The sequence below is a fragment of the Ictalurus punctatus genome, chromosome 11 (genome assembly GCF_001660625.3).
Source record: "Ictalurus punctatus breed USDA103 chromosome 11, Coco_2.0, whole genome shotgun sequence".
In the NCBI taxonomy this organism is placed as follows: Eukaryota; Metazoa; Chordata; class Actinopteri; order Siluriformes; family Ictaluridae; genus Ictalurus; species Ictalurus punctatus.
Window position 1 is genome coordinate 7,778,632 of NC_030426.2, and position 20,351 is coordinate 7,798,982.

The 20,351-nt window shown below is 37.9% G+C and overlaps 1 protein-coding gene across 3 annotated transcripts in view; it reads left to right on the forward strand.

Moving 5' to 3' along the window:
• The window catches only part of LOC108271553 (potassium voltage-gated channel subfamily KQT member 2), a 61,410-nt gene that overhangs the window by 30,782 nt on the left and 10,277 nt on the right, over nt 1–20,351 (forward strand). For 2 of the 3 annotated variants that reach the window (XM_047158634.2, XM_017479192.3), the window contains exons 5-12: nt 8,131–8,256; nt 9,107–9,217; nt 9,415–9,510; nt 11,308–11,402; nt 15,476–15,544; nt 15,676–15,705; nt 15,991–16,214; nt 17,302–17,349. In XM_047158634.2, coding sequence (XP_047014590.1) covers nt 8,131–8,256; nt 9,107–9,217; nt 9,415–9,510; nt 11,308–11,402; nt 15,476–15,544; nt 15,676–15,705; nt 15,991–16,214; nt 17,302–17,349 — 799 coding nt within the window. The remainder of the gene's footprint in view (nt 1–8,130; nt 8,257–9,106; nt 9,218–9,414; nt 9,511–11,307; nt 11,403–15,475; nt 15,545–15,675; nt 15,706–15,990; nt 16,215–17,301; nt 17,350–20,351) is intronic. The other variant, XM_017479194.3, reaches the window with a different exon arrangement.

Below are 20,351 nucleotides of genomic sequence, written 5' to 3' on the forward strand. Positions count from 1 at the left end.
AGAGTTCACCAAGACTGTCTACGTCTGCTGCTAGTAGCACCTTATTGGCCAGCTCGAATATTGTTCAATATCAATATCCCTGCTAGACAGCACTGCTTTGGAGATTCCCATCATCAGGGATCTTCTGTCTCAAGCTGGAGGGCTGATTTATTGTGACCCTCGGCCAGAACTATGGAAACTGTGGGTCTGGCCCCTGAGGGGCACCAGCTCATAGATTCTGGTCTCACAACTGAGGTTGTAGAGACTATGTTCAATGCTAGAACGCCATCCATGAAGAAATTGTATGCGCTCAAGTGGCAACTTTTTGTCTTGTGGTGTGGGGAACGTCAGCTAGACCCAGCAAACTGCACAATTACTACAGTCCTGGAGTTCTGACAGGGATGTTTCTCAGTGGGGTTGGCTCCTCCTATAATCAGGCTCTATGTGGACCGCCATTTCGGCCAGCCACACCCCTATTGATGGAGCCTCTGTGGGGCAAAATCAGCTGTTAGGCAGCTGAAGCCCATCTGCAGACCACACATACCTTCTTGGGACCTTTCTGTGGTCCTGGATGGTCTGTCAGGTGCCGCATTTGATCCCTTAGAGTCAGCCTCTGAGAAGCTTCTGACTCTAAAGGTAGCTCTTCTGTTGGCCCTGACATCTCTCAAGCGAGTAGGAGATCTACAAGCTCCCTGTTGCCCCTTCCTGCCTTGACTTTACCCCTGGATTAGCCAAGCCCTAAGTGCCTACATCTGCTGCCCAGCCAGTAGTGTTGCAGGCTTTCTGCCCTCCTCCATTCCCCATACCGGAACAAGAGAAATTGCACCGACTGTGTCCAGTAAGGGCTCTCTGTACTTATGTCCACCGCTCTGATTAGTGTCATAAGTCAGAGCAGCTGTTGGTCAGCTTTGGCAGTGACAGTAGAGATGATGCAGCGTCGAAGCAGCGTATCTCTAACTGGATAGTTAGAGGCTTTGTCCAAACGGGTATCCTTACAGGATCTGTGTGCTTTGGTGGGGTGGTCTACACCACACACATTCATTAGATTTTACAGCCTGGATATACATTTTGGCCCGGGCTCGAGTGTCTTGCAGTGACCCTCGAGCTCGGCTCTTTTTGAATAGGCCATACCCTCAGTATAAAAGACTGGGTATTCTCGTTCCCACAGTGTTCAGCTAAAGCAATTTGGAATTCCCTTTAAAAGGGAATGCCTGGGTTACATGTAACCCTGTTCCCTGAGAAGAGAACGAGACGTGGCGTAACTTTGTCATACTGGGGCATGCCAGTAAATTGCATTTTCGCTTCAGATAATAGAGGCTGACGGCACGGTTCACAGGTGTTGTTTATATATCACGCGACACACTTAATTGCCATGTCACCTGATTATAGCAGGCCTATAACTAGACATGATGTTACACAAGCTTCAGATACCGCTTCCCACAGCATTCAGCTAACGCAACGTCTCATTCCCTTCTCAGGGAACATGGTTATACGCATAACCCAGACGTTCTCCTTGGCCAAGGTTTTTAAGGCTCAACTGATAGCTCGCTACTAGCTTTAAAACAACTACAGTGACAGCACCATTGCTTGATTCTGATTGTTGGCCTTCTCACTATATCAACTGGTACATAATCAAATTAAAATTTATGAGGACATGTCACCTCTCCCCTAGAGACCTCTCTGATACATGGAGCACCTTTATGCAGGGGGCTTGATTCTAGGACACCAAAAGATATGAGTGCATTTAAGGGGTAGAAATCATACTGGACTTTTGCCTGCAGCTTACATTAGGGAAAAGAAAGTACTAGCACACATCCATAGATGGGGGCGATATCAGGGATTATTTTGGAATGGAGGGTCTGTTTACTATATCTAATTTAATTTAAAAATTCAATCATATTAGTATGACATCAGCAGAGTTTTAAATTAGATCCTTGGAATCTTGTAAGATGCATCCTTGATAAGATGTAATGTGTATTTACTGCAGACATTTTAACAGCATCCTGATTTTGACAGTCCCACAGGTGAAATCCTACCCAGTGTCATGTTCCCTATAAAAGCCTTTTTTTCCACTAGCTGTCATACAACTTGATAAACAGGGTGCAGAATACCGAAACTAATTGAAGGCAAGCTAAGCATGGCTCCAACATTCTCAGTCATGCCGCCAATCCCTTCTAAAGGACATTTAATCAGGATATTTCATTAGAGTGTGGGTAACTCCATCGCCTCTGCACCATGGCATAAAGGAGCCATACTTAGCATAAAAAGAAGCCAGCAATCTTGGGACCCAATCAAGATCCACTTCATTATCAGGAAGGAAATGGCACATCATTTAATATAATGCCTCCAGCAGGATCAGTTCTCCCACATGTTGGAGTAGTTGTACAAAGTTACAAAATGTGGTTCCAAATGGTAGTGTAGTAATTCAGTATTTTATAGAAGAAGATTATAGAGAAGAAACCTGAGTCTTGAAGAGACTAGAATATGGAAACATGTATGTACATCCACAGATCATATTATTAGCATGCTATTTGAGTCATTCCTAATATATGGAATTTATTTCGTATGTATTTCTATAGTAGCATTTAAGATCAGACCAGGTTTGCAGATTGGGCCAAGCTTTAAATAAATAAATAAAAAATTACAATACTCTTCAATGAAAACCCTCAATTTACTGTACCGTTATATAGTTTTTATCCAGTTATTATATTTAGGGCAATTTCTCACACTCTCAAAAGCAATTCTTGGTTACATTCTTGCAATGAAAGTGGCCACGCTCCCTCACTGTATCTAAACCCATTTTTGTTTGCACAAACATAGGTCTATTTTTAGATCAGCACATTTTGAGCAGTGGCTCTTCTGACTTGACTCCTCAGCACTTTGCTGCCCATTCAAAAACGGGAGCCTGCATGCAGTATCCAGAAATCTGCTGTCTTGGTGATGCAACAGTCTTGATATTTTTAACCCTCCTATTATGTTGGAAAAAAGTTAGATCCATTATGTTATGGGTCAAAATGACTTCCACAGTTTAAATACACACAAAAAACAGCAAATAACAGGTTAAACCAGTAAACTTTTATTATGGCTTGTCTCGGACAAGCCATAAGAAGAAATATTTGCATATAAGTTCATCACCCTAAATGAGGAAAAGTCAAAGAATTTCAAAGAGAAAAAGAGAAATGAACCAGTATTTCAGACATCTCAAATGTGGAAATTGGTCAAATTGACCCATAGCATAATAGGAGGGTCTGCTGCAATATGATGCTGTAATATGAATGAGTCTTATGATTGCCCTATGCCAGTGAACCTTAATTTAATGATGTGAGAACAAGAACTGCACAGTTGATGAACAGTGATGAACAGATATTCGAAACTACTTGCAAATGTGATGCAAATAAATAACTTTTTTGTTTAAAACAAAAAATAGATGGATCATCTTGTTATGAAAAACTATGGAAATGTATTTTTACATTGTGGACAGGTGGATTGTGTATTGAAATTTTGGGATTTTAACATTTACAATGCCCATAGAAAATGATCATACCCCTTTGAAATAGTCACTTTTTAGTCTTACAGCCTGAAATCAAAACCCATTAAAAATATATTTTTTTGCTCCAGCTTTATTTACACATTCTGCCTTACAACATTCAAGTAACTTAAAAAGGCAACAGTTCGAAATGTAAAAAAAAAAAAAAGAAAGAAAACTAGAATAACAGATCTGGAAAAGTGATCAGTAGCATGATTTAATACTTCATAGAGCCAACTTTACTTTAATTACAGCCATCAATTTGTTTGGATATGTCACTATTAACTTTGTGCACCTAGATTGGGGAATATTTGCCCATTCTTCCTTGCAGAATTGTTCGAGTTCAGTCAAATTTTGTGGTGAGTGGTGATTGACTGCTGTCTTCATGTCTATCCACAGATTTTCAATTGGATTTAGGTCAGGGTTCTGACTTGGCCACTCAAGGTCATTCACCTTCCTATCCTTAAGCCACCGCATAGCTTTTTTGGCAGTGTGTTTAGGGTTGTTCTCTTCATGGAAGGTAAACCCATCTTCAACTGTCTAGCAGAGGGCCAAGAATTTGGGTGTATTTGGCAGCATCCATTTTCCCTTCAATCCTGACAAATTGCCTAGTCCCCGCTGAAGAGAAACACCCCCACAACATAATGTTGTCACCACCATGCTTCACAGTAGATATGGTATGTCTTGGGTAGTGTGCTGAGCTTGGTTTCTGCCAAACATAACGCTTGCAGTTCATTCTAAAAAGTTCACTCATGGTCTCATCTGACCATAAAACATTTTGCCACATGGCATTAGAATCTTCCAAGTGTTTTTTTTTTTTGCAAAGAGAAAACAAGACTTCATATGGCCCATTTTCAGGAGAGGCTTCTTTCTTGCCACCCTGTCATACAGGCCAGCTTTGTGTAAAGCTTGTGAGATTGTTGTCACATGCACAGACCAACCAATCTCAGCTATAAGGACTTGTAAGTCCTTCAAAGTTTCCATTGGCCTCTTGGTAGCTTCCCTGATCAATATCCTCCTGGCTCAGTAATCCGGTTTGGAGGGACAGCCCAATCTAGGCAAGGTGTTGGTGGTGCCATACGCTTTCCACTTCTTAATAATGCTCTGAACGGTACTTAGAGGGATAGTTAAAGCCTTTGAAATATTTTTGTATCTTTCTCCTAACTTGTGCCTTCCCACAACCATGGTGTATTCTTTGCTTTGCCATGCACTACAAGTAATGGAATCATCATGGAACAGCCGGTTTTCCTATTAAGTAATCAAAACCACTGCAATTTATGTCAGGTGTGGGGCAATTAGCATGATGTTTGATCAGGGAAGTGACCGGTTGTGCCTGAGCAAGTTTATAATGGTTACCCTAAGGGCTGATCACTTATCCAATCCAGGTATTTCACTAATTAAATTTTAATAATTGTTCAGAATATTTTCAAATGTAATTTTCACTTAGATGTCAAGGGTTATAATGTGTAAATACAGTTGGCAAAACAGATTTAATTTATTTTCATTTCCAGAGTGAAATGTGACAAAAGGTAAGGATTTTGACAGAGCATGATGATTTTCTATAGGCACTGTAAATCCTTTCTGGCTAATGGCATAAATGAAGACTAATGAAATGTAACTGTTTTTGACTATGCATTAGGGCTGTCAAATGATTTAACTAATTAATCATGATCTTTCACATTATGTAGGTAATCATGTTCAGCTAGTTCTGCAGTGTTTGTATTTTGCGGCTTTGTGTTGAAAGTGCAATCTTTGGCTTTAGTCCATTGACAGAGCGATAAAATAATGGGTGAGTTCAGAGCAGAACAACATAGTGCCCCTTATGAGTCATTATGGTATATAAATATACAGAATGAATGCACTTTCCAGTATTCTCTAATATAATGGGCTGTAATCCTGGGGTAAATATGGTACTCATTGATGTCCAGTAGTCTCGGGGTAATGGACTATTTACAGCTGCATAAATCAATCACATGAGGTTGTGTGCAAGCAGCTAGCCTAATACCTAATGGTATTACTAGTATTAAAGCATACTGTTGTTAAAATGCATTATGTTAATATGTTATTAACACATTAACAGCCATACTATGAATATACTGTTTCTTATGACAATAATTAGACAATTTCTTAGTGTGTAACACTTATATCACTTGATTTAAGTGCTTACAGTATTATAGCTAAGTAGCTGAAATATATATGGTCTTGTTCTGGATGATTTCAAGGAACACTATCATTACTTTATCTTTATCATTATTTACAGTATCAGTATTTTTTTTATTTTCAGATTTAATCTCCATTTGTTGTTATAATAACTTCCACTCATCTGGAAAGGCTTGCTAATAGATTTTCGAGCATGGCTTTGGCACAAGTGCATTAGTGAGGCCAGGCACTGATGTCAGGTAGGAAGGCCTGATGCACAGTCCAGTCGGCATTTTAATTCATCGCAAATGTGTTCAGTGGGGTTCAGAAGTTCTCCCACTCCAACCTTCGCAAACCTTGGCAAACCGTTTCTTCATGGACCTTGCTTTGTTCATAGGGGCACTGTCATTCTGGAATATGTTTGGGCCTCTTAGTTCCAGTGAAGGGAAATCATAATGCTACAGCATAAAATGCCATTGTATACTGCTGCATGCTGCCAATTTTGTGGCAATATTTTGGGGAAGAACCACATATGGGTGTAATGGTCCGGGGTCCGCAAACTTTTGGCCATATCTACTGGTGGGGCTCCAGGTAGTGTTAACACCTCATAACTAAACAGTTCTCGGTTTGTCCTGAGCTTGGGTTATTGTCTGTGTGGGTTTCCTGCAGGCTCACTGGTTTCCTCCAACCATCCAAAAACATGCCTTTGGTGGACTGGTGATGGGAAATTGCCCCTAGGTGTGGATAAGTTTTTGAATGTTTGTGTGTGCGTGTGTGTGCATGGTGCCCTGTGATGAAGTGGAGTCCCATTCAGGGTGTATTCCTGCCTTGCGTTCAGTATTCCCAGAATGACTCTGACTCGGGATAAAGCGATTACTGAAGATGAATGAATGTAGCTGATTTTGAAGCAATGTCCATAAAATATTTCTTTGGCACAGTTGCTTTTCTCCTCCGTCTGTCCTAGCAGCTCAGCATGCCAGATTGATGTGGGAAATCCCAAATTCTAACATACTAACCTTCAGTCACCTTCTAGCTACCTTGTCACACTCACTTGTGCCAGCTGGATGTCAGGCAACACGAGTATGCCAACTTAGCACAATTTCAAGGACTATATCATGAGCCTGTAACAGGGTATGGCATAGGCAGTTTCATCTGTGCTTACAGGATGGCGCTGTGCATTTGTCACTTACCCAGCTCTGAACTGTCCACTCTCTAATGTGCTGAGACAAGCGCAAATCCAATGGCTCCTTCAAGGTCAAAGTCCCAATTACTGACAGATATAGAGCACTAACAGCACATTCCTTGCTATAATATGGGTTTTTATGACTTTGGCAAGCCCCATTATGTCTCCCTGCTCAAGTATTGTGCATCTGTAGCACTCACAGGGAATGTTAGTGTGCAGTATTGAAGAAGAAGAAGAAAAAACGTGTTGTATGTTGCGCTCCTCTTCCTCAGTGGGAGCTGTAATTGTCAGTTGAGCCTGAGTTAAGTTAGTTTCAATAAAACAGGGAGACTATGTACCAATGTGTATCAGTTTTGTAGGCATCCTTACAATATCTCAAAGTTATGATATTGCATATTCTGTAGTGTGCAGTACTGTGATGCGATTACCAGTTTGATATCCATCAAAAATAATTACCATCCTGCAAAACAAATTATCATGAACATTTTTTGCCGGATTTTTGTACAAGACATTAATTAAATATGATTAAAAAATCAGCAAGTACCTGCAGTGTACTTCAGTGATGAAGGGATTAAAAAATGTCAGCATAGTATTAATTATATAATTACATATAATTCCTGTGAAAGTTCCTACCAAAGCCTACAGCTCTTATTGACTGTGTGGGTGTTGTCATGCTTTTCTCCAGACTTTCTTTTATGCCTTTGCTTTCGCCTCAGGCTATGTGTTCGGTTCTCTTTTAGGGAGAGTAGGTTAGAAAATTGCATTACATTAACTTTGTGAGAGGCTCTGGGCTCAAATTAGATTGGTTTTACTGTTGTGCATTAATAATACATTAGAAGATGAAGCATCTCATTATTCAGTAATGAACCTGATCTGCTAATCAGTTGGTTTTAGTTTTGGGCCTGATCTGTGTAGACTCAGAGGACTGTGGCTTTTTGTCTTTTTTTTTTTTTTTGTGTGTGTGTGTCATAAAGGACACATGTCTAATGGATGTTTGCTTGGTTAACTAGATTTTTATAATTATGGAACTAAAATGTTGTCCAAAACAGTATCATACATTAATAACTTTCACTTTTATTTGGATAAACACAGCTGCTTTGTGTTGTGGTAGGTTTATTTAAATAAAGAATATATATATATATATATATATATATATATATATATATATATATATATATATATATATATATATATATATATATATATTTAAATAGCTAATTAAATGCATGCATGTTTCTTGGAATTTATGCTTGTTTGAGTACTTAATGTATGCGTGTGTTTGTGTTGTGTTTGCCCTTTGCAGGAGTTGATCACAGCTTGGTACATTGGCTTCCTGTGCCTGATCCTGGCCTCTTTCCTTGTGTATCTGGCCGAGAAGGAGGAAAACGAGATGTTTGCGACCTATGCTGATGCTCTGTGGTGGGGTCTGGTAAGCAACATCACATTGTATGAACAGCCATGGTGTCATTGACAGGTTTTCAATGGGAAGTTCCAAATTTACAATTAATCCAAAGAATCAAGACACCGATATTGTTGTACTGTTGCTATATGAAGTGGTATTGATTGGTTTCATGTTTGGTAGTGGTAGATAAGAATTTTGCCTCATTTTATTTCCTGCTATTTATGAGTTCAAGGTCAAAATCGCTCATAACTGGGTCATATCTCTGGGTTTTGTTTTGTTTCTTTGTGTGCTTTTTTTTTTTTGCAATCTCTGACCTATGCTTGTAATTCCTGTGCAACTGTCTGAGCAGCGTATAATTCCACAATTTGTGTGAGGTCTGAATAACAATTTGAACAATTTCAATATTAACTCCTCACCACTCGGGCCAAAATGCTGATCCTGCTGCATCATGCTGTTCTAATACTGTTATCCATCATACAAACTTTGTATCCGTATCGGCATCTGCAGTGACCATGCTGTTATACTCTGTCATAAACAATATGCCATATGTCTGATTCATCAACAAAGCCTACTGTGGCGAGAATAGCAGTTAGGGAAACACTAGATTTAGTGTCAACCAAGGTGTGCGTCCACGCACACTCAAATGACACCACAGATTTGACAATAACAAAATGATCAAGAAACAAATAGCGTCAAAGATGGAAATAAGTTAACAAAATGGAAACATGATGTAGTTGGCACTTTATTATCCAGACTGTAAGGACGTACAACTGCTCTTCTGATCCTTAAATATAACTTTTATTTCTCCAAATGACATATAATAGTGACTCCTGTAATTGTTCAAATCAAATATAAATAAATTTGAATGTGTTTTTAGATCACACTGACCACAATCGGGTATGGAGATAAGTATCCAATAACGTGGAATGGACGTCTTCTTGCAGCAACATTCACCCTCATCGGAGTGTCTTTCTTTGCCTTGCCCGCTGTAAGTTTCTAGAAAGCCTAAGAGGACACAAGCCCCCCCACCCACCCACACACACACACACACACACACACACACACACACACACACACACACACACACACACAAATACAGACACTGCAGTCCTTTCATTTTCAGTGGGCGAATATGCCCTGTGTTTAAACTCCTGTTCTAAGCATACGCTCCTATATACTTTCTAGGGAATCTTGGGCTCTGGCTTTGCCTTGAAGGTCCAGGAGCAGCATCGGCAAAAACATTTTGAAAAACGACGGAATCCAGCTGCAGGGCTCATTCAGGTAAATCACACTTTATATCCACATTATATACAATATTCTCAAATTAGATTTCCTGTACAGAAATGTATACATTCTTACAAATACTTACATACATCTGCTAGTGTGTTAAAGGGTACCTTGCTTATTTATTCTCTGTGTTTTGGTTCTCACCCTCTTTGAACTTCGAGATGATCTCTTGTATCGATCTGATCTTACACGTGCATATATAACATATGTACATTTTGGCCTTTTTGTTGTCACCAGAAGAATTGTAAAGAATTCTAAACTCTACTCAGTTAAATTCAGCTTTATTTATACAGTGCTTTTAACAGTGGACATTGCCACAAAACAGCATTACAGAAATACAGATACACAGAGTTCCCTAGAACCTCAAAAACTCTAGGCTACAGGAAAGTTATAATTCAGAAGGATGAGAAGACGTGAGAAAGTCCTAAGACAAACATCTATGGCATCAGCCATCAGAGAATTTGACCAGATATTTTACCAAGTGATATTGATATAGCATAACCTGTGTCCTAAATAAGTAAATATGTGTTAACAATTCTTCATTTTTCTCTCTGGAAATAAAGATGCATCAATCATTCAGTCCTTTGTGGGCTGCATTCTCGGTTCAATATTGTAATTTAAAATGTCACTTGCCTCCTAATTCCTGTGGAGTCCCAAGCTGCTGTCAATCACTTCACAGATGATTACAGAAGCTGTCGGTGTTGAAGGCTGGCTGAAGTGACAATTTCTCATTACTGAGATTATCATTTGCTAGATCGATATTTCAGTGGCTGTCCAGTATGAGAGTTTAATGTAACCAAGATGAACTGATTAGAAGCACTACTTGTATTGTTCTCTGCTTGATATATCGCATTGCTTGTATTTTTCTCATTTGTAAGTCGCTTTGGATAAAAGCGTCTGCTAAATGAATAAATGTAAATGTAACACATTTGTTTAAACTTCATGTGAAGTGGGTGATTGTTACACATTAGTGATATTCATTATTGATTGGTTCAATCAATTCATGGAATTGTTTACACAGCACGGATTTTATATAACATGCTTATTATGACCATGTTCTTCCATTAATCATTTATCATCGTTACCACTAGCATAAAACTATCGTTAAAACTACATGGACCATGCATGTAGGTGGATGTAACAAAACATTGTTTGTTTCGTTTTTTGGTTTGTTTGTTTGGGGCAGAGCTTACATATAAAATAAAATTTGTTATGTCCACCCTAATACATGACCCCCCTGCATGTTAATGTTAGTTTTTTCGAATAAACAATGAATGACAAAAAGCGGTGCAAAACGGTAGAAGTGGCTTATCTGGACTATTTTAATCAAATCATCCTTAAATTAATCAAATTAATCACATAAGAGTGTTATGCTTGATTTTTAAAATGTCTTCTGCAATTTTTTAGCAAATGCATTTTTGAGTTTTTCTGCCCAACCATTTCAGTCATGAGCAAGCAGCATGATATTGATGTGTAAACTAATTGCAAAAATGTTTCTCTTTCTGTGGCAGCTTTGAAAAACATAGACTTTGCTTAAACATGTAGCATGTACTAGTAAAGACATCTGAGCTTTTCAACATCATATCATAGGATATCAATAGACAAGCCTTAGTTTTGTTGTTAATGTTTGTTTTATTGTTACATAACTACACCAAATTATTTTGCCTATTTAATTGACATGTTATATTAATTGATCTATTTAATATAAAATTATGTTTCTCTTAATTACATTAGGGAACAAAATGCTTGTGCGAGTTACAGTATGTGCCTCTGTCTGATATGACTTTTTAGGCAGCCTGGAGAGTGTATGCTACCAATCTCTCTCGCACAGACCTGCTGTCAACCTGGGACTACTATGAGAGAACTGTGTCAGTCCCTATGTACAGGTATGAGGCTTAGAATTTCCTTCTGTCTATTCCAGAATCTCAGCTCCAGTCCACCTGCTATAAAGACACACAATTATCTTCTCTCTCGCTCTCTCTCTCTCTCTCTCTCTCTCTCTCTGTCTCTCTCTCTCTCATGCACCCCCTCTCTGTCCCGGTTTAATTCTCAACATATTTATTCTTGTGCCAGATGAGAACAATGTGCTAGTTGCATTGATCCAGACTGTGACCTTATTATGGAGGTGGTTGGGTTGAGAGGAGGAAAAATCTGCCACAGAATCACATAGCATCTATGACTGGGGATTTTGTAATATTAAAAAAAACTTGTGAGACTAAGGACATTTTAATGCATTACTGCAGGGGTCTTCAAACAAAGGGCTGGTGTGGTGGCAGGCTTTCATTCCAGCCAAATAGGAGGCAAGTGGAATAAGATGTGGATCTTGCTTGCTTGGAATGAAAGCCTGCAGCCACATTAGCCCTTTGTGGATAAGATTGAAGACCCCTGCTTTAATGGTTTGTTCAAAGTAGTAAGTATTCTTCTGGGAAATAGATACTTGAGTAGACAATTGTATGAATTACTGAAGTCATCTACCATTGCCAATATTGCTATGTTCTCAGCCTCCCAGTCCACTAGTCATCTATTCCTTTTATTGGAAAGTTTTCACAGGGGGTGAGATTCATTTAATACAAAATTTTCTACTGGGAATCCGATTTATTTATTGGAAAGTATGAAGGTCAGCAGTGAAGCTTATGTAAGAATGTCCAAAAGGCATTGGATTCATAACTTCCTTTCTAATAGAAAACAAGTTGTAAAGGTGGACAATGTATTATAGCTCATCATTGTTCTCAACACTGGTACCCCTCAGGGGTATGTATTTAGCCCACTTCTTTATATTCTCTATACAAATGATTGTCAGAGTCCAGTTACCACCATTCATTACTTTAAATGTGCAGATGATACTGCCATTCTTGCACTGCTTAATAAGGACAATGCTTCTTTTTTTAGACGATCGATGCTCCATAGCATATTTTAGGGCATGGTGTGATGAAAATTTTCTCCACCTCAATGTTTCAAAGACTAAGGAACTGGTTTTTAGCTCCTCCAAAACACTGACCCATCCTTCCAGTATTATCATTAACAGAGAGATGGTTGAAATGGTGGAGCATTTCAGATATTTTTCAGATACATTGGATAAACATCTCAACTTCAATCAGCACACTAGGTATTCACAAGTGCTGTCAACAGAGACTTACAGTTATTCGTAAACTTAAACATCTGTCTGTTCAGCCTAGTCTTCTTCTTCTTCTGAATCGAAGTATCATTGAGCCAGTTCTTATGTATGATGCCATTCTTTCATATGTTAACAGTTACCAACAAGAACAAACTCTTAGCGATAACTACTTTAGCTAGAAAACTTATTGGTATTCTTACCCCTAATTTATGGGACTGTGTCATTTCATAAATTTTTTTATGATCCAGTCCACCCACTTTTTCAGTATTTCATCCCCCTTCCTTCTGGCCGCAGGTATAGACTACCCATGTGCAGAAAGGCCAGCTATGGTAGGAGTTTTATTTCTATGGCTATACAAACTTTAAACACATAAGTAATCAGCCATTGATATTCCATCTTATGCTCTGGCATTGTTTTTTTTGTGTGTGTGTTTTTCCCCTCTATGTCTGTGATTGTTTTGAGGGTTAATATCTATGGTGTACAAATATGGAGGACAAATGAAATTATCTATCTATCTATCTGTTACGTTACCTTGTTGGAAGCAAGCGCAGACAAACAGGATTAGAATACTGGGTTTCGAAATGTGGAAGATAACAGTGGGTCGGGCGATCGGGCAAACAATACAGACTGGGCTATGCAGGGAAACGTAATCTGAGAACAGATGAAAACTCCAAAAACCATAGAAACCCAAAATGTGAATAAAGGCTTGGTGAACGTCAGGTGAAAGGTTGCTGAGCATTTACTTCGCGAGGTGCTGAAGTTAACGAGGCCTTATATAACCTATGGTGAGACACAGGTGTTCTGACTCTAGTGATGTTACTTACACACACCTTGTGAAAATGTAGTTAGAGAAATATTGACACATTGTAATCTTATATAGTGCCTGCTAACTCAATGTATTGTCATACAAACCCTGCAACAGAATTATCAAAATGTCAACATTCCAAATTTGAAACTCTATATATAATTTTTTTTTTTAACATAAATAGATACAAAATAGGTTGTGGATTTCTGGCTGTACAGTAGCTGTACTAACCTTTCACAATTCTAACTAAATACTATCCACATGGTCTGTTTATTGTGAAGAGTTTTTATCTGAAGCACTCCTCCTGGGAGGGCATATGTTCAAATCAACCATCAGAATGGGGGGAAATGTGTTCTCAGTGATTTTGACATGATTTGGTATGATTTTTGGTGCCAGATGGGCTGGTTTGATTATTTCTGTAACTGCTGATCCCCTGGGATTTTCACACACAACAGTCTCACGCGCAACATCCAGTGAGAAGCAGTTCTGGCGATGGAAATGCCTTGTTGATGAGAGAGGTCAACGGAGAATGGCCAGACTGGTTCGAGCTGACAGAGAGGCTATAGTAACTCAGATAACCACTCTGTACAATTGTGGTGAGCAGAAAAAAACATCTCAGAATGCGTAACACATTAAACCTTGAGACGGATGGTCTAGAATACCAGAGCACCACTTTAATTTCCACTTCTGTCAGCCAAGAACAGAAAGCTGAGGCTGCAGTGGGCACAGGCTCACCAGCAATGGACAGTTTAATACAGGAAAAACGTAGCCTAGTCTGATGAATTCGATTTCTGCTGAGGCACACAGATGGTTGAGTCAGAATTTGCTGCCAACAGCATAAATCCATGGACCCAACCTGACTTGTGTCAACAGTCCAGACTGGTAGAGGTGGTGTGGGGAATGTTTTCTCGGCACACTTTGGGCCTGTTAATACCAATCAATCATCACTTGAATGTCACAGCCTATTTGAGTATTGTTGCTGATCATGTGCATCGCTTCATGGCCACAATTTACCCAACCTCTAATGGCTACTTCCAGCATGATAATGCACCATGCCACAAAGCAAAAGTCATCTCAAACTGGTTTCATGAACTCGACAATGAGTTCAGTGTTCTTCAGTGGCCTTCCCAGTCACCGGATCTGAATTAAATAGAACACCTTTAGAACGGGAGATTCACAGCATGAAAGTGCACCTGAAAAATCTGCAGGAATTGTGTGATGCAATCATGTCAACATGGACCAGAATCTCAAAAGAAAATTTCCAACATCTTGTGGAAAAAGGGAGGCACTACCAGTAATACATTTTATTAGTATAGTGTTCCTAATAAAGTGCTCAGTGAGTGTATATCTATCCTTCTCTCTATGGCTTTCACCTTTCTAGCTTTTATATGACCTTTCATGGCACTGCAGCCACACTTTTTCACCTCACGATGCAGACTGTAGCACTGCATACCACTGACAGCAACTCACTCCTCCAGCTTTCTGTGGACCTTATATGCACCACATTTTCTCACCTCACTTTTACTATTCAGCATGAATCTTTAACACTTCAGGTTTGTTTTCTTCCTGCTTTCAAATTTAAATTTGAAGCACACCATGAATTTATTGTTTCTCCACCTCCTGGCACTGCACACTGGGTTCTGGCAGGCTGACAGCTGGAAACATGGCAGCAATGTACCTCAAAATCTAGATCTGATATTCAGAATTCTGAGGTTCAAAGTGTTACTGATTTCATTTTGTTGTTTAAATCTGCGTGTGATACATAGTTGGTTTTACTATGTGTCTGTTATTGCCCTTTTAATATGATTTCTCTCAACATAATTTGCTTGTATTTTCTCATTTGTAAGTCGCTTTGGATAAAAGCGTCTGCTAAATGAATAAATGTAAATATACATAACGTCATGGAATACGGTGCACACATTTATTGTTTACTTTGCCATGTTTGCATGATCATTATATCGTATTTAGGTGCACAAGTTGACAGTAAGCACACATTACCACTGTGGCTAAAACGGTTGTGTGTTTGTTTGTTTTTTCAGACTCATCCCACCCCTTAACCAGCTTGATCTGCTGAGAAATCTGAAGAGTAAATCTGGCCTTTCTTTTAGGTAACATAATAGTTCATAATTGTGAATCTATCTCATTATAACATCATTTAAAACTTTTTTTTTTTGGTTATCTCTGTTTGTTTCTGGATAACCATCCTGTTATGTATTTAAATATATGCTTTTTCACACAGGAAGGAAGCCCAACCAGAGCCATCCCCAAGGTAAATACATTTTTAACCACAATGCATCTACAATTTAACAATGAATATGTTTCTCTCTGATTAGTATATATTTCTATTCAGAGCTTATTCCAGATAAATCTTCATTTTCTCTTTGTCTTTACTGATGTCATTCTAGATCCTCTTCATCACTAATGATAAAATCTGTTTGCAGTGAACTGTAAAGTTTCCTATTTGGCTTTTATTAGATAATGCAAAAGGCAATTTGATAAAATAGGTGGTTTACTTGGTAACTGAGATTTATCATAACACCTTTATCATTTGCAGTCAGAAGGTCAGTCTGAAAGAACGAGTGTTCTCCAGCCCGAGAAGCTCGGGAACAAAGGGAAAAAGTTCACCTCAGGGCCAGCAGCCTCTGAGACGCTCTCCCAGTGCAGATAACATTGAAGACAGTCCTTCTAAGGTGCCCAAGAGTCTGAGTTTTGGTGATCGTGGCCGTGCTAGACAAGCATTTCGCTTCAAAGGGGCAGCTTCACGCCAAAACTCAGAAGGTGAGGGAATCTAGTAGAGATGTATTCATATATAAGTGCATTTTGTTTCTGAAACTTGGTTCAGTGGACAATGGAAGGTCTGTAAAATTGTGTATACTTGTGATCGATCTTTGAGTTTTTGAGTACTTGGGGATGTTGTATTCTATGTGATTTCTGTGAGCGTTAAGTCATGGATCTAGTTCTGTTATCTCTGTTTTCATTCTAATTTCCGTTAAACTGGTTATATTAAAACACTTTCAGGAACTGAGGATTTAAACTTCTTTTAATGTTGGGGTAAAAACATTAATTAATCGAAGTTGCCTAAATTGACTAAATAGATAATAAATTTCTAAGTTTTAAACATCAGGATTCTTGTTCGTTTTATTGCATGTAATAATTACCTAGTAGTTTGTGTTATAGTGTGACGTCTTTTTTTCCCCGAAACTGCTGGCATTCTCTGTAATTTGCTTACTGGTTTTGGTATAGTGTGTAGCTTCTTTGTGCAGCCAGGGTGTTTGTGGATATATATATATATATATATATATATATATATATATATATATATATATATGTATGTATATATATATATATATATATATATATATATATATATATATATATATATATATATATATATACTTTAAAAGTTGAGAGGAAGCACAGAAACTCTGGAACTGAAAATTAAGGAAACTGATTATAGTTGCTACCTGACCCATCTTTATCAAGTCCTTTATGTTGCATAGAAATTACAGCTATTATGGCTGCACCAGTGTTTGTGTGTTACTGCAACATTTTTGAAAAAGTGCGTTCAAGCTTGCTTCCTGGTCACACTTTTTACAAAGTGCAATTTTGAGAAGCCCTAAAAATAGCATTTTTATATTTAACTTACTAAGTATTAGAAATCCAATTGTAAATAAACACTTAAGCAAGTTTTAAATTATTACAAATTTCTAGTAAAACATAACTATAGGGGCTCTCACAAAAGCACATTGTGTAAAGTGTAGCCTATTTGTAATCCATGTGTGCTGATTTTTCCCTCGTTGTTTTTTAATGAATATGGGTCCTGATGCTGTCCTTTTCATTTCTCTGTTCGATGCTGATGCTAAAGTGCTGATTGAGATGCAGGCAGAAGATTTGAGGCAGAAGAGCTCTCCAGGTCAGGCAAACCAGACGGGTCTGGGCCCTGTACAACTTCTACCCTTTAAAGCAACACTATTCAAAGTCAAACTAATTTTAATTATAACTTCCTGTTGGTAGACATACTGATGTTATTTACTTTTGAATTCTGTTTTTTTATTGTAACTTTTATTTCACAATATATATGCATAAACTTAGCATGTGATTTGGTTACAACATAGCACCTGCTTGCAAGTGAATTATAGACATGCTTGTGATATGTTGTAGATGTGCAAAATTGGGCATTACAGAATGTAAACAGTGGACATGGCCCACTTTTACAGTATTTTTTATTAAATTCTTAGTATTTTGAATACCACTTTGCTGTTTAGCTACCTGGAGCTTGTGAAATAGAAGGCAAAAATAGACCAACTTTAACAAATATTGTTTTGTTTTTGGGGTTTTTTCTGGAAAACTTGGTAAGAATACATTTAGAAATGTATGCTCTATTGAGATTGATTGTTCTAGGTCTAAAATTTTCAAGGTTCTAAAATTGTATCCTGACGCAGCATTCAGTACTTTAATATTGCAGACCTTTACACAGAGTAATGGACTATTTCTTGTGCTTGGGCTTCTTTACCCAAGGAAACACTTGCTTACTGTCCTTTTGATTAAAGGTTTAGGTTATTTTGTTTGTTTGTTTGTTTTTTTTTAAAATTACGTTATTTAAATTAAAATTTTCATTGGAGGTGCTTGATTTGAGAAGGAAAAAAAATATATAATAACATATAGTGACATATAGTGCATTTCCTTGTATGTGCTATTAAGTTTAATGGGAATGTAAATTTAATTTTTTAATTCTACCCTTTTGATTTTGATTGGTTATATTCAGGTCTGTCAAATCTCCCATTTTCAGGGTTTGTTGCATAAGATATTAGTGATAATATCTCAGATAAAGTCTCCTCCCATACTGATACAGTACAAACATAGCGTATGTGTAGTAATTAATTGCAGTTCTAATGAAGTCATGTATGTCTTGGTAATATAGCACTTTGGAAATAAAATTGGGAATAAATTGAGCAATAGTTAACTCTCAGTTAACTGCTAACATGTGTGAATATTCATCATGCAACCACAATGTCATGTGTGGCTGTATTTCAATTTCTTTGTATTACATTTAAGAAGTATGCCATTGTCCGCTTTTATAATTTCTATTTATTACAAAATGTGTATGTAAGATATGACAAATCAACAGCATTCAATTCTTGTTTTTATCATAATTTTAGGCAGTTATATGCACAATTAGGTAACAAATAGCAATGTTTCATATCTTTGAGTTTCTGGAGGAAATCATGTCTTCATGAATGGCAATACTATTCTGGTATATTTTTCATTAAGTTTAAAAAGACAACACCTATCTTTATGTTCTATTCTCTTTCTTTATTGGGTGCATGCACATTTTATTTAATTCCAATAAGGCACATTTCCCCAACACTGGTCCTGTAGTACCAACTGTTTTGTAATTTTTAGTGTTTTCTCTGCTCTAACATACACACATCTGCTTAGTGTGTTAATAAGCAAATTAGTTTTAAATGGATATTTTAAAGCAGGAAAAACACTACAAGGAGAAGTAACGAGGACCAGGGTTGGGAACCTAGCCTATAAGGCAAGACCAGCCCTGCATTTACTCTTAAACCTTACCCTTACATTTCTCATGTAGTTTTTAAAAAATCCTCAGTTTTTTGTTATTGTTTTATTTGCGTTCATGTTCTTTAGCCAGTAAATTTTAAATGGCCTTGTCATATCAATTTCTTGGCAGCCACATTTTAACCAACATATTGTCATCTTTCTTCTCCAATGTTTGCAGCAATTGAAGGGTTGATCAGTAAGACAATAATCACATGGTTGTGGCCACTATAGCAAGCTCTTTTATGAACCCTAGAAACAGGATAACCAACAAGGGTGCATGTTTCTGTTCTTGAGTCATTTCATTTATACCATGATTCCAAATTAACAGCCTCAGCCAACTGGCAATGCTGTGCTGTTACCTGCATGTGAAAAAAGCTGATTAATTTCTGAAGCCCTAGCAACTTACCATTTGATGGGGCCTTCCAGCTGGCATCACAGAGCACTGTAACAGCTCCATATTTGTCCAAAATCTATTGTAGCCCTTCATAAATCACCTGAGAGGTTGGAGCTCTACAAGTTTTGTTAGGCTCTGTGATTTAGCTGGTATAGTAAGCACGATTAGTACTATAGTTACTCTAATGCCAGATGAACTATGGAGACAAATGGGACCACAGTTGACAAATACTGTACCCTAGAATTACTGCTCCAGCATAATAATCAACCAGGAGATATTGAAAAAAATATAAATGGTGTTAAAACATATTTATCAAAGCTTCACTGAACTGGAAATGTCAAGGAAATATAAAGTCAGTAAAGGGGACCCATGTAGATTGAACTCAAGATAAAAGCTAACAGTTCAGTCAAATACATTATTAAAGAATTTCACTTTAAGAGCATAAACACTCTTTACTCTTGTTCAGTGCCTTATACTGTAATTCCTACATTGCCTACCATTAACTGAAGCAATGGCATTTGACTTACAGCTACTCTGCAAAATGAATTATCAAATAGCTCTTAACAAATATGATTATCGAATATCGCTTAGTTTCACCAAATATTTTTGCAGAGTCGCTGTATTTCAAGCTTGCATGGAGGTAGAGTGTTCAGCTCTAATTTGCACTTTGATATATTTGCTGGTTTGTGTTCTTCTGGGCTACAGTAGTTTTGGTTAAATCCTAGTCTCTAAATCCTGGCTATCCCTACCCTCTCCTTGTGCACTGGGCCGCTGTGATATCACCTGGCCAATGAGATGAGCTCACACTGCCCATTAACCTGCCCTGACCTAACCAATATTCAACTGTACACTGTCTTACTGAGCTGTGCAAGTTAATGGCTGTGGCTGGTCTCTGCTTAGTGCCATCCTAGAGAAAACGAGCTTAAGACGAGGGAGATTTAGGGCTTTGTTTACTAATA